At 37.3% G+C, this 15188-nt stretch overlaps 1 protein-coding gene across 7 annotated transcripts in view; it reads left to right on the forward strand.

The window, feature by feature from the left end:
• Window positions 1–15188, forward strand: part of LOC137424590 (cyclin-dependent kinase 17) — a 133839-nt gene that overhangs the window by 96321 nt on the left and 22330 nt on the right. For 4 of the 7 annotated variants that reach the window (XM_068112193.2, XM_078775646.1, XM_068112191.2 and 1 more), the window contains 4 exons: window positions 502–599; window positions 5640–5745; window positions 10203–10245; window positions 14862–14952. In XM_068112193.2, coding sequence (XP_067968294.1) covers window positions 502–599; window positions 5640–5745; window positions 10203–10245; window positions 14862–14952 — 338 coding nt within the window. Of the gene's footprint in view, window positions 1–501; window positions 600–5639; window positions 5746–6556; window positions 6753–10202; window positions 10246–14861; window positions 14953–15188 lie in introns of all 7 variants that reach the window. The other 3 variants (XR_013623047.1, XR_013623045.1, XR_013623046.1) reach the window with 1 other exon arrangement.

Here is a 15188-nt window from a genome sequence, read left to right on the forward strand (position 1 = left end):
AGTCCTTTGATACCCATTCCTGCCCTGGCACCTGGCATGGGGTTGTCAGTCAATAATCCTGGTTCTTTCCACCCAAATGGCACAACTATTCCTCCCCTTTAAGTCCTGGGTATTGGAATGGCTCTTCCAACCAGCCCACGTTCTCAGCACAATTGAAGCTCATCGTCGCCCACCTTAACCTCCCTAGCTACTAAAGGTTACATCACCGTCTCACAGCAGTGCACAAACAAACAAGTCAAATTACCCTAGCATGGTGTCCATTGTCCAGACAATGTTAAGGTATCTTATATTTTATAATATAATTATAATTTATTGCACTCGTATAATTATAATTTTTTATTTATTTTATCATTTATTATTACGATCCAGTCCTATAATTTATTTCTCAAATCTATGTTTGCACTGCATTTTCTTCTTGCTTTTTTTCAACAATTCTGACTGATACAATTTTGTTATCCTGCTAAACCGCTTGCTGAAATCTGTTGCTTCTGTTTCTTGCAGGGGTGTTGGTTGTATTTTTTTCGAGATGGCAGCTGGCCGACCACTTTTTCCAGGCTCAACTGTGGAGGATGAACTCACTTTGATATTTCGCATGCTTGGTACACCAAAACGCATCTTTTTATTTTTGTTTTGATTTTTTAAATCTTGTATACATAGTCGTGGCTTGGGGAAGAGCTAGTACCAATACACTGAACACATCAGGAAGCAACAGGACAAAAGCAACAGCAGAGAGCAGGAGGAAACACCATCAGCAGAGTTGAATGCCAGCATTACAATTTGCTTCATATTTATGTAGATATTGAAGTTGTAGGATTGCTTCATTTATTGCATTAAATTGGTTGTAAATGCATTGGTCTGTTTGGTATTCTCGTCTGAAATGACGACTAATGAAGCACGGAACCATCCTTTCAAGGTTGGCAAAATGAGTATCAGCTTACTGAAAAAGAGGTACTGCATCAGCGGCACAGGTGTGCTCCCATCAATGATGCAACCAGCAGCCACAGACTGCATACAAAATAGTAATACTAACTCAAGAAAATAAACTTTATTTTATGTTCTTAATACAGGGAAATAATACTTTATTTTATGTTCTTAATACAGGGAAATAATACTTTATTTTGTGTTTTTAATACAGGGAAATAATACTTTATTTTATGTTCTTAATGCAGGGAAATAATACTTTATTTTATGTTCTTAATACAGGGAAATAATACTTTATTTTATGTTCTTAATACAGCGAAATAATACTTTATTTTATGTTCTTAATACAGGGAAATAATACTTTATTTTGTGTTTTTAATACAGGGAAATAATACTTTATTTTATGTTCTTAATACAGCGAAATAATACTTTATTTTATGTTCTTAATACAGGGAAATAATACTTTATTTTATGTTCTTAATACAGGGAAATAATACTTTATTTTATGTTCTTAATACAGCGAAATAATACTTTATTTTATGTTCTTAATACAGGGAAATAATACTTTATTTTGTGTTTTTAATACAGGGAAATAATACTTTATTTTGTGTTTTTAATACAGGGAAATAATACTTTATTTTATGTTCTTAATACAGGGAAATACTTTATTTTGTGTTTTTAATACAGGGAAATAATACTTTATTTTGTGTTTTTAATACAGGGAAATAATACTTTATTTTGTGTTTTTAATACAGGGAAATAATACTTTATTTTATGTTCTTAATACAGGGAAATACTTTATTTTGTGTTTTTAATACAGGGAAATAATACTTTATTTTGTGTTTTTAATACAGGGAAATAATACTTTATTTTGTGTTTTTAATACAGGGAAATAATACTTTATTTTGTGTTTTTAATACAGGGAAATAATACTTTATTTTATGTTCTTAATACAGGGAAATAATACTTTATTTTATGTTCTTAATACAGGGAAATAATACTTTCTTTTGTGTTTTTAATACAGGGAAATAATACTTCATTTTATGTTCTTAATTCAGGGAAATAATACTTTATTTTGTGTTTTTAATACATGGAAATAATACTTTATTTTGTGTTTTTAATACAGGGAAATTATACTTTATTTTGTGTTTTTAATACAGGGAAATTATACTTTATTTGTGTTTTTAATACAGGGAAATAATACTTTATTTTGTGTTTTTAATACAGGGAAATAATACTTTATTTTATGTTCTTAATACAGGGAAATAATACTTTATTTTATGTTCTTAATACAGGGAAATAATACTTTATTTTATGTTCTTAATACAGGGAAATAATACTTTATTTTATGTTCTTAATACAGGGAAATAATACTTTATTTTATGTTCTTAATACAGGGAAATAATACTTTATTTTATGTTCTTAATACAGGGAAATAATACTTTATTTTATGTTCTTAATACAGGGAAATAATACTTTATTTTATGTTCTTAATACAGGGAAATAATACTTTATTTTATGTTCTTAATACAGGGAAATAATACTTTATTTTATGTTCTTAATACAGGGAAATAATACTTTATTTTATGTTCTTAATACAGGGAAATAATACTTTATTTTGTGTTTTTAATACAGGGAAATAATACTTTATTTTATGTTCTTAATACAGGGAAATAATACTCTATTTTATGTTCTTAATACAGGGAAATAATACTTTATTTTGTGTTTTTGATACAGGGAAATAATACTTTATTTTGTGTTTTTAATACAGGGAAATAATACTTTATTTTATGTTCTTAATACAGGGAAATAATACTCTATTTTATGTTCTTAATACAGGGAAATAATACTTTATTTTGTGTTTTTAATACAGGGAAATAATACTTTATTTTATGTTCTTAATACAGGGAAATAATACTTTATTTTATGTTCTTAATACAGCAAAATAATACTTTATTTTATGTTCTTAATACAGGGAAATAATACTTTATTTTATGTTTTTAATACAGGGAAATAATACTTTATTTTATGTTCTTAATACAGGGAAATAATACTTTATTTTGTGTTTTTAATACAGGGAAATAATACTTTATTTTATGTTCTTAATACAGCGAAATAATACTTTATTTTATGTTCTTAATACAGGGAAATAATACTTTATTTTATGTTCTTAATACAGGGAAATAATACTTTATTTTATGTTCTTAATACAGGGAAATAATACTTTATTTTATGTTCTTAATACAGGGAAATAATACTTTATTTTATGTTCTTAATACAGGGAAATAATACTTTGTTTTATGTTTTTTATACAGGGAAATAATACTTTATTTTGTGTTTTAATACAGTGAAATAATACTTTATTTTGTGTTTTTAATACAGGGAAATAATACTTTATTTTATGTTCTTAATACAGTGAAATAATACTTTATTTTGTGTTTTTAATACAGGGAAATAATACTTTATTTTATGTTCTTAATACAGGGAAATAATACTTTATTTTATGTTCTTAATACAGGGAAATAATACTTTGTTTTATGTTTTTTATACAGGGAAATAATACTTTATTTTGTGTTTTAATACAGGGAAATAATACTTTATTTTGTGTTTTTAATACAGGGAAATAATACTTTATTTTATGTTCTTAATACAGCGAAATAATACTTTATTTTATGTTCTTAATACAGGGAAATAATACTTTATTTTATGTTCTTAATACAGGGAAATAATACTTTATTTTATGTTCTTAATACAGGGAAATAATACTTTGTTTTATGTTTTTTATACAGGGAAATAATACTTTATTTTGTGTTTTAATACAGTGAAATAATACTTTATTTTGTGTTTTTAATACAGGGAAATAATACTTTATTTTATGTTCTTAATACAGGGAAATAATACTTTATTTTATGTTTTTAATACAGGGAAATAATACTTTATTTTATGTTCTTAATACAGGGAAATAATACTTTATTTTGTGTTTTTAATACAGGGAAATAATACTTTCTTTTATGTTCTTAATACACGGAAATAATACTTTATTTTATGTTCTTAATACAGGGAAATAATACTTTATTTTATGTTCTTAATACAGGGAAATAATACTTTATTTTATGTTCTTAATACAGGGAAATAATACTTTATTTTATGTTCTTAATACAGGGAAATAATACTTTATTTTATGTTCTTAATACAGGGAAATAATACTTTATTTTGAGTTTTTAATACAGGGAAATAATACTTTATTTTATGTTCTTAATACAGGGAAATAATACTTTATTTTGTGTTTTTAATACAGTGAAATAATACTTTATTTTGTGTTTTTAATAACGGTTTTGTTCATGAAAATCAATAGCTCAAAAACAATGCACAAGCATGTAAATTAAGGGTATAGTTTGAACAAATTTTAAAGCTGAAGTCCCTAACCCTATTTTCCCCATTATTCCCTAAGTTGGAGGATTTGTTGTTCACGGGGATTTTCAAGAATGTAACCCCCGCAAACAGCAAGGCTCTCCTGTACATACTTAACACTTCACAGAGTATCGTGTTCTATGAACTCTATAGTCTGGTAATATATTTATGCCTCATGTAGTCTACAGAAAAGTTTTACTATGAGCCTGGAAGCAATGTAAAAAAAAAATAGCAAAAAGAAGAAAATACAGGTATTTGTCTATTTATGCCCATTATATTTACACTTTTTCAACTTAACGCCATTGACAAAGTACGTAAAACGTTTCTATTTACCCTTCAAAATTTTCGCTTTTTCATTTTGTAACATGGTGCAATTTCGCCAAGCCACACCACTATGTCTTTGCTGCTCCCCAACACTCCACCAAATAGGAACAACGTGTGTTGTTCTGCATGGCCAGGGCAGTGCCGCGTCAAGGACGCTCCAATCAGCCTCACTTGCACGTTGTCTGTTTTACCAATTGTTATTGCTTGACCTTCATTCATGCTTTTTAGTGAAACATTCCCTTAATTATGATATAAAACATCTCGCAAACACACCAGCAGATTCTCCTGCCAAGAGGGCTCATAAAGCCTTTAGTATTTAATTTGGCCATGTTAGGATGACTGAAAATTACCACCCAGAAACGCATCCTCAATTGATAACACTAGTAGCCTTATTGGCCCTCCTCTGATAGGTAATGTGCTGTGGCACATACTTGGAATTGCACTTTCTCATTTTTGTCATATTTGAAAGACATTTTATTGATCACAACATATCATACTCCATATCATAAGATAAAGATGATGATTTGTAATACTGTACCGGAATTTTTTTCTTGGTGACACAGATGACCGCGATTAGTGGCCGGGGAGTCAAAGAAACGTAAAATTGTCAAGGGTAGCACTACGATCAATATAGTAATCACCGCTGTCGAGGATGGAGGAATTGAGAAGAATCCAATGAGTGACAAACTGAAGAAAGCATGTGATAAAGATGAGTGAATAAAGGCAACATAGCAACAGCCACACAACCTCTATTTATTATAGTAAGATTATTCAGCTTCTGTTTGCTTCCCATGCTGGTTCGCATACCTAAATCAACATGCTGTTGCTTTCGTCCACTCTTTGCCATCATATTTTGTGTTACTGACAGGGTTTGCACAAAGGCAGTTTGTCTGCCATTTGATTATTTCTAGTTATTAGTTTTCACTTGCTGTTCTGGTCACACTAAGCTATCTGTGTTGCCCTGTGCCTGCAATTAATTGCAGGAACCCCTGACGATGCATCCTGGCCAAGAGTATCTGAGCTGAAGGAGTTCAAATCATATAATTTTCCTCACTACCGACCTGAACCATTGATCAATCATGCACCTCGGTACGTCGTACTCTCTACACCTCATCATCAATGACTATATCTCTCATATTTTAGCTGTCTAGTATGGGTTCGATTATCAACCTGACTTTAAACTGTCCCTTGATGTTTCTCAGGGAAAGCATGGCTTCAATGAGTACTCTGGATGGGTATTAAGCTTGAAATACATCTGTTAGCATTTGCTGGTGGACTTGAGATATCCTTCATTGTCTTTTGACAAAGAATCAGCCAACTATCACCAGGACCATGGTTAAACTCCAAATTCCTACCCCAACCTACAGGGGGCACCACATCAACGGTACATTGCCCGACTCCCTTCTCTGATAAATCATACAACCAGAAGCCACATAAATCATACAACCAGTTGTACAGTCGTGGCCAAAAATATTGGCACCCTTGCACTTTTTTCAAATAACTCACAATTTTCTCAAAAAATAAGTTGAAATTGACAAAAGTATTTGGTCTCCACAATTCTTTATTTCACTGTCAATATTACAGAACCTTTGTTTTTGATTCAGAACTTAATATATTGTTACAGACGCGGTTTTGGATGTTAGTTTACCGAGCGGTTTGGTATGACCGCGTCTGCACAGTTTACCCGATTCCACTCGAACGTTGGCCGAATCGCGCTACGCTAGATCAATGAAGGAAAGGACACAACGGCTGGGTTAAATGCCACGACACCAGGGGTACAGTTCTCAAGACCTCCGGAGGAGGATATAATATTTGTATGCAGAACGTTTTAGATTACACCGACAAGAGGTACAGCACATTAAGGTGGGCACTTAACACGGTCTTATCTTATTCCCGACAGACCACAGACAAACGGGACAAGACGGACTCACACAGGGATTGATGGCAAGGAAGGGCAGGCAGTCGGTAGCTCAAGGTGCACCTTGGCTCAGGGGCAGAATCGACCCGGTCCGGTCCAGAGATGCGGGGAGGTATCGTCGCGCTGGAGGTGGCGTCTGTTTCTCCTCAAGCTGGGGGCGCATCTGACGTCACCTCCGGTAAGTGGCTGCGTATATCCAGCGGGGAGTGACACGCCCTCGGCTCGTTAGCTCCGCCCCAGATGGAATCGGTCCGCCGCTTCTTATTGGGTGCGGGGGGGTTACCGGGCTCCGCCCTTGACGAGGAGCTGACAGTCAGCCCCTGTGTGGTAACCCCGTCGGAGCACATGGGCAATGGCGGCTAACCAAGCCGGAGTGAGGACGCACACTCCCCGCGCCGTCGCCGCGCCGCCCCCCGCTGTTGTAGTTGTCGTTGTTGGTGTTGTTGTTTCATGAGATGATGGGAGGATGCGGAGATGAGATTGTGGGGAGGTATTGGGAGGTCCTAAACTTACTACTGGTGCCATACAATCACATTCTGGTGTAACGAAGAGTCATCATTAATGGAAACGAGTCCTTAACTGACATAGACTAAGAATAACTAGCAAGATGTCCTATAGTTGTCTACGTGAGATGCGGTGAACCTGGGTACGACATTTAATGGGGGAAAAAGGGGAAGGTCGGTTCTACAGAGTGTTGTTTACAGACAATGGGACTAGGGAATGGGGGATTGGGGATAGTTGGGGAGTATTGGGGAAATAGGGGAATATTTACAAGCGGATATGGATGGAGGCCAAATCCCATATCCGCAACAATATCCTTTTAAATCAGAAAATAAAAATAAATGGCATTGACAAAATGATTGACACCCTCGACTTTATATTTGGTAGCACGGCTTTTGGACAAAATAACTGCAGTCAAGCGCTTCCTATAGCCATGAATGAGCTTCCTCCACCTCTCTACTGGCAGTTTGGCCCACTCTTCTTGAGCAAACTGTTCCATTTCTCCCAGATTTGAAGGGAGCCTTCTCCAAACTGCTGTTTTCACATCTCCCTGCAGGTGTTCAATTGATTTAGATCTGGACTCATTGCTGGCGACTTCAGAACAGTCCAGCATTTTGTCTTGAACCATTCCTGGGTGCTTTTCGAAGTGTGTTTGGGGGTCATTGTCCTGCTGCAAGACCCATGACCTTCGACGGAGACCCAGCTTTCTGACACTGGGATGAACATTGCACTCCAAAATGCCTTGGTAATCTCCTGATTTCATGACACCATGCACACATTCAAGGCACCCAGTGCGAAAGGCAGCACAGCAACCCAAAAACATCACTGAACCTCCTCCATGTTTGACTGTAGGGAAGGTGTTATTTTCTTTGAAGGCTTCATTTTGTTTTCTGTAAACATAGAGATGATGTGCTTTACCAAAAAGCTCTGATTTTGGTCTCATCTGTCCATAGGCCATTCTCGCAGAAGGATTTTGGCTTGTTCAGGTGTGTTTTGACAAACTCCAGTCAGGCTGTCTTATGTCTCTCTCTCAGCAGTGGGGTCATCCTAGGTCTCCTACCATTGAACCCCCTTTCATTGAGTTGGTGACTGATGGTGCAAGTTGAAACTGTCGTACCTTGTGTCTGAAGGTCAGCTTGAATCTGTTTGGCAGTTTATCGAGGTGCTTTCTCCACCATTTGAACAATCCTTCTCTGCAATCTTCCATCAAGTTCTCTCTTGCGGCCACATCCAGGAAGGTTGGCTACAGTGCCATGGGTCTTAAACTTCCTGATGACATTGCTTACGGTGGACACAGGAACTTCGAGGTCTGTGGAGATGGACTTGTAGCCTTGAGATTGTCCATGCTTGGCTACAATCTTGTGTCTGACCTCCTCATACAATTCTCTGGTTTTCTTTCTTTTCTCCATGATCATTGCGTTACACACAGTGACACAAAACAGCAGAAAGACTCCTTTTCTCTATTCAAACTGGTTGAATGAGTGATTTTTATATTGCAGGCACCTGCAACTCACCGCAGGTGAGTTCAATTCCAAAGTAAAGGAGAATCACCTGCTTGAAATCTAATTATTTCCAACAACTTCTAAAAGGTGCCAATAATATCGTCTGGGCCATTTTAGGATTTCTGTGTGAAATAAGTTAAGATTTAGTAATTTTTCAGCTTTTTTGTTTTGTTCCACTGCAAACCAAAGAAATACATTTGTGGATACCAAAAGATTTTTTAATTTCAACAATTTTCTTGACTTGACTGGCCTGCACACAGCCCTGACCTCAACCCCATCGAACAACTTTGGGATGAATTGGAACGCCGACTGCGAGCCAGGCCTAATCGCCCAACATCAGTGCCCGACCTCACTAATGCTCTTGTGGCTGAATGGAAGCAAATCCCCACACCAATGTTCCAACATCTCGTGCAAAGCCTTCCCAGAAGAGTGGAGGCTGTTATAGCAGCAAAGGGGTGACCAACTCCATATTAATGCTCATGATTTTGGAATGAGGTGTTCAACGAGCACATGTGGGTGTGATGTTCGGATGTCCACATACTTTTAGCCATGCAGTGTATTTTGGGTTTCGAAGAAGGCAGGTTGCCATTGATTGGAAAGCGGATATCAAACAAACAAAAACTGAATTGGACCAAAACAAATAGGCCAATAAATAACACAGGTTGCTCATGGAGTGATATTTACTTTTTGTCGTCCCTTCCAACAGCTTCTGCCATCTGTCCCCACTCTATTACCAGCCAGTTCACAAACTCTCAGCTTAGCCAACATCATTCTCTGTGGTAACTTTGTATCAACCCCTTTTTTAAAGTTCAGCGAAACTACATCGACTGCACTTCCCTCTTTCACCCAGTCAGAAACTGTCCCACAGAGCTCCAATAAATTTGTTAAACATGACCTCCCTTTCGTAAATGTGTGCTCATTACCTTTAATTATTTTGAGGTTATTCAAATGGTTCCCTGTCTGTTCCTCAATTAGCGATTCCAACATCTTCCCCACAACTGAAGCTAAACGAACAGGTCTATAGTTCCCCAATTCTTCTCTGGATACCTTCTTCAATAATGGTGTTCCATTTGCTATTCTCCAATCCTCTGGTTACTTTTGAATTATAATCATAGTGCAAGTACAACTCACAATATAAGACAAGTGTTGGGGAAGAGTTAATTGGAACAACAAAGCAAGAGATGGAGCAACATGGCGTCAACATGCTGAGGTTTTCGTCCAGCAGTGGACTGAAAATAGCTGATGATGATGATATGATGATGACTTATATCTTGACCATCCACATCACATTTTAAGCCGTGAGTTTGTCAATATTTTGGACTCCCATTTTCGCTTTGCACCCTCGACGCTCACAGTGAGCAGCTATAGTCTTGCCCTCTCCTATCATCTTACCAAGAGGATTCAAGAATCTCTGCCAATGCAAATTGTCATATGAGGGAAAGGTGGGGGTGGTGAGGAAGCATCATCATGTGCTATTTTTAACAAGCAGCTATTAGAAAGCAGTTTTCACACAAAACTTGAATTCACTACCTGCTTTTAGAGCTTCTACTGCTCCACTGCTGCTATGCTGTTGCTCCACTGATACTACTTCAATACATTTTTAACAAATCAAACCTCTTTTGCAGGTTAGAGCCAGAGGGACTGTTGATTTTGTCATTGTTCTTACAGGTGAGCTAGCATTTGCCAATTTTTTTTCCAACAATGCAATTGTCACTGTGGTTATTATAATGCTTGGTTTGGTGGCTTTAATATCGTCTGCTTTTGAGTTGTCGTTTTTTTTTTGTTTTGTTTTTTGTTTTTTTTGTGAAAAAAAGTTTTGTTGTTTTTCTTTTGAGTTGCTTTTGAGTTTTGCCAAAGTTCATCGAATTTCAATCAGGTATCGGACGAGTCACATATTTATTTTTGTAATTCTTCATTTGTCATAATTTTTGTCAAAAATCATTTGTGGAAACTTATTTGGTGCGATATTTTAAAAAAAATCCATCGACGTGTTCAAGACCAGATATTGTTCTATTTGTTAGGCATATGATCACCCTAGTCGTTAAGGCAAAGCGCATATTGATGTAATACGTTTAAAACACGACTTGTCGTTCACTATTTTAAACCTATTTCCATCGGGAGTAAACATTGAAACAAGATCGTTTCGTCAAACTTGTGTCGAACAGATCATTTGTGTTGAACTGCATAGTGTGAGCATCAGGACATCAAACCGTTTGGATTGGTGTGAGTTTATTTCTAAATCCTACAAGGTATTGTTGGCTCGAGCACTACCAAATACCACAACGTTATTTTTAGCAACATGGTTGTAACAGAAACGATTTTATGATTCATACTTTGTTGAATAACTGTCCTATCATTTGTTCTGGCCTGTTAGTATTTGTGCTCTGAAAGCAACGTTGTTTTTGGTGTTTTTACTCGTTTTTAGCCACTTAATAAGCATTTGTTTGATCAATTTCTGTGGGCGAATCGTTTTTTACCCTCGCCGGAGGAGAGGGTATTGCATTTGGGTCAGTTTGTCTGTCTGTCTGTTTGTCCGCACAGAATAAGTTTGCTTTTCTCTGTAACCGTTGGTCTGATTGACAGGAAATTTTCACCAGAGGTTTGCCTCCTCCTGTATACTTTTTAATGACAGTTATGATGTCATAGATCACGTGGTACATCTTGGAAACCATCTTGGAAAATCTTGGAAAAACCGAAAAACATTGCACCTTTATATCTCCGAAAGCGCTATGTAGAAATAATTGAGACATGGCTCAGTGTAAAAAGCGAAAGGGGAATAATATATGTTAATGATGATATAGGCGCCTCCATTATGATGTCATAATCCGACAAATACAAAACTTCATCCAATTAGGATGAAATTCTTGAAGAAATATAATAATAATGATGTCATCGGCAAATTTGCGGGACACAGTGCCAAGAAGCAGGTCGCAATTTATCAACGGCGAATATGTGGGTCCGTGAATGTTGGGAACGTGTGTGCGTGCGCGTGCGTGCGTGTGTGTGTGTGTGTGTGTGCGTGTGTGTGTGTGTGTGTGTGTGTGTGTGTGATTATATTTAAATATATATATTTTTTATATTTATATATATATATAAATATATATATATATGTGTGTATATATTCATTTTTTAATTAATTATATATTTATAATTTACTTGCTGTTTATTAAATACAGTGGTACCTCGGCTTACGAGTTTAATCCGTTCCGTGACGGAGCTCGTAAGCCAAATCGCTCGTAAGTCAAAGCAAATTTTCCCATTCAAATGCATTGAAATGCTATTAATCCGTTCCAGCCTCAAAAAAAAAACACCAATTTTTTTTGTTAGGTGCTTTTAAATAACAAAAATGTACTTTATAAATAACAAAAATGTACTTTATAAATAACAAATAATGTATAAACAAGCACGACCTCGTATATACTGTACATAATACAAGAGAATGTAAAGAAATAAACTGGACCTCTATCCATGAAGATATGGAGAAGTTGTTGTTTGTGTGGTTGAAGGAGAAGCAGCTCGCAGGAGATACCGTGACCGAGAGCATCATGTGTTTGAAAAGATTGAAACTCGGATATCGAGCACGGACCACGAGGTGTTTTTTCTTTTTTCTTAATCTCGGTTTCAGTGAACTTTTGCTCTGTGCTCACGTGTACTGTACCTGTACCTGTAATGGTACGTCAGAGGATGGCACCTGTTGTCATCATATTAAGTGCAAGATGTTCTGCATCGTAAGTTGGTACACCGTGGTCTTTCGGCGGTGTTTAAGCCGGCCGTCTTGGCTTCTGTCACCATTGGCATTGAGTCTTTCGATGTAGGTAGGTCGTTGTGTGCCGGTGCCTTGGCCGAATTCCTTCATTGCTGCATTGTTAGCTCACCTGGTTTTTTATACCACATCTTTGGTTATCGGACCAGCGAATGACGTCATCTCCAAAGTATGGCTTATTCTCACTTGTCTTGGACGATCTTCTACTTCTAGCCTTCCACCGTGCATTTGGTGTCCACTGTACTTACTGTACAGTGCCTGGTAAAATTGATGTAATGGGTTTTTGACCGTCAACGCCATGAACCGTCATGAACCGTCAACGCCATGAACCGCTAACACTCAAAAGCCCATTTATCGCGCCTTATAAAGCAAAACGCAAACCGAAAGCCATGCCTCTCAAGCGAGGCGTGCTTCCGTGGTCACGTGATCCACAGGTGTAGCTCATTATACCCGCACGCGCGACACGCTTTGGCGGTCACGTGACCAGCCACTCTGGAGGCGGGGATCCCCGCCGATGACGTCACCGGCTGGAGCAAGGAGATTCCTCGCTAATGTATTTCGACGATTGCGTGTTTTATATCCAAGCAGAGATGCTTTCACGGCAAGATAACCACGTGACCGGAACCGGAAGCCACAACCGGAAAATTCAAAAAAATAAATTTTTTGAGCTCGTACATCGGATCTCGGCTCGTATCCCAAAGCAACAAACCGCCCGAGCGACGGCTCGTATCCCGAAAAACTCGTACGTTGGGGCACTCGTAAGCCGAGGTACCACTGTATATATTTATATTCATATATATACACTACCGGTCAAAAGTTTTAGAACACCTCAATTTTTCCAGTTTTCATTGAAATTTATGTAGTTTAATGTCTTAATGTACTCTGAAATTAAGCATAGAACAAATAAACAATTGGAGATAAAAAAAGAAATCATAGGATCATTTTGTTTAACAAAATGTAATTTAAATTTTTGACTCAGCAAAGTAGCCACCTTTTGCAGATACAACCGCCGAACACACTCGTGGCGTTCTTTCTACAATGGAAATCAAATATTGTTCGGGAAGTTCTTCCCAACACTGTTGCAGAAGTTCCCACAAATGTGTTGCACTTGTGGGTTGCTTTGCTTTCACCCTTCTGTCCAGTTCATCCCAAACCAGCTCGATGGGGTTTAAGTCTGGAGACTGTGCTGGCCATTCCATGATTTGAAGCCTACCGTCTTGTTCTTTTCCTCGAAGGTAGTTTTGACATAGCCTGGAGGTGTGTTCAGGGTCATTATCTTGCTGTAGGATGAACCCCTGACCAACTCGGCATATACCAGAGGGTATTGTATGGCGCTGCAAAATGTTGTGGTCACCCTTTTGGTTCAGGGTGCCAGTCACTCTGTGCAAGTCGCCGACTGGATCCAGCAATAAAGCCCCAGACCATCACGCTTCCTCCTCCATGTTTGACAGTTGGTGTCACACACTGAGGAACCATCCTTTCGCCTACTTGACGGCATACAAAAACCCTGCGTGATGAACCAAAGATTTGAAATTTTGATTCATCGGTCCATAAGACCTTCTTCCAGTCGTCAGTAGTCCACTGGCGGTGCTTCATGGCCCTGGCAAGCCTCTTTTTCTTATTTTGCCATCTTAGCAATGGCTTTCTTACTGCCACTCGACCTGTCAAACCTGCAGCTCGAAGTCTTCTCTTCACAGTTGAAACTGAGACTTGCTTACTTCGACCAGTGTTAAGCTGTGCTTGAAGCTGTTGCCCTGTGAGCCGCCTATCATGCAAGCTGTTGACTCTCAGAAATTTGTCTTCTGATTCTGTTGTGGCTTTGGGTCTGCCAGACCTCTTCCTGTCAGAGTTTCCTCCAGTTTCCAATATACTCCTTCCTGCAGTGCAATATTGTCCAAATAATGCTTCAGAGGGTGTAATAACAGTCTGTTCCAATACTGCTTTTATACAGACAGGGGGTTTGTAATCAAGTAATCAGCAGAGGTTGGGACACCTGTAGGAATTGTTTGCATCAAATTTCAAGGCTTAATTTACTTGCATTGCTGCAGAACAGCTGTAAGTTGTTAACCCATTACTTGTTCCCTGAAGAAGGGCTTTTTTTTTTTTACAATATAACTCTGCAATTTACATTATTTTCCTGTTTTTGCTAACCTAAACTTTTTTTTAAACCTTGAGCAGTTTACTGCTTTCCTTTGTACCATTTCAGGTTATTCACTGGACATTAAACTGCATAAATTTCAATAAAAACTGGAAAAATTGAGGTGTTATAAAACTTTTGACCTGTAGTGTATATATATATATGTATTGGGGTTTTTTTTGGAGATTGAAATGCCTGTAAATTGTGGTTCTTCATGACATCCCAAAAAAAGTATTTTGCAAGCTTATGCCACAGCTTTTAAATGTGACATTTTCTGGTTATTGAAACGGGTTGTGATACACCCTGAGAGGTGTGTGCGTACGTGCATGTAAAATGGAGGTTAATAAATGTTTGGTTGTTTTGTCTTTTGCTCACTTGAAACAGTACGAAGCAAAGCGGCGCATCTCTGCAGAGGTTGCGATGAGGCATTCATACTTCCGGAGCTTTGGAGAGGGTGTACATTCACTTCCTGATGGTATTCTGCCGAGGCATGCATCTATTACACAATAAATCGAGTGTGGAGCAGAAATGTTTGGATGTTCAGGGAAAGTTTTCACGGTCAATCCTCATTCCAAGTTTTCTGAATATACTGACCAGTTTCATGTGGAATCAGGGTTGTTAAGAATTAACCATATGCCTTGAAGTGGACGGCAATATTGCAAACCAAACTTGCAATATTAACCTCACCTTTTGCTATGTGTTTAAAAGTTG

Source organism: Myxine glutinosa, chromosome 4 (genome assembly GCF_964187855.1).
Source record: "Myxine glutinosa chromosome 4, kmMyxGlut1.1, whole genome shotgun sequence".
Classification (NCBI taxonomy): domain Eukaryota; kingdom Metazoa; phylum Chordata; class Myxini; order Myxiniformes; family Myxinidae; genus Myxine; species Myxine glutinosa.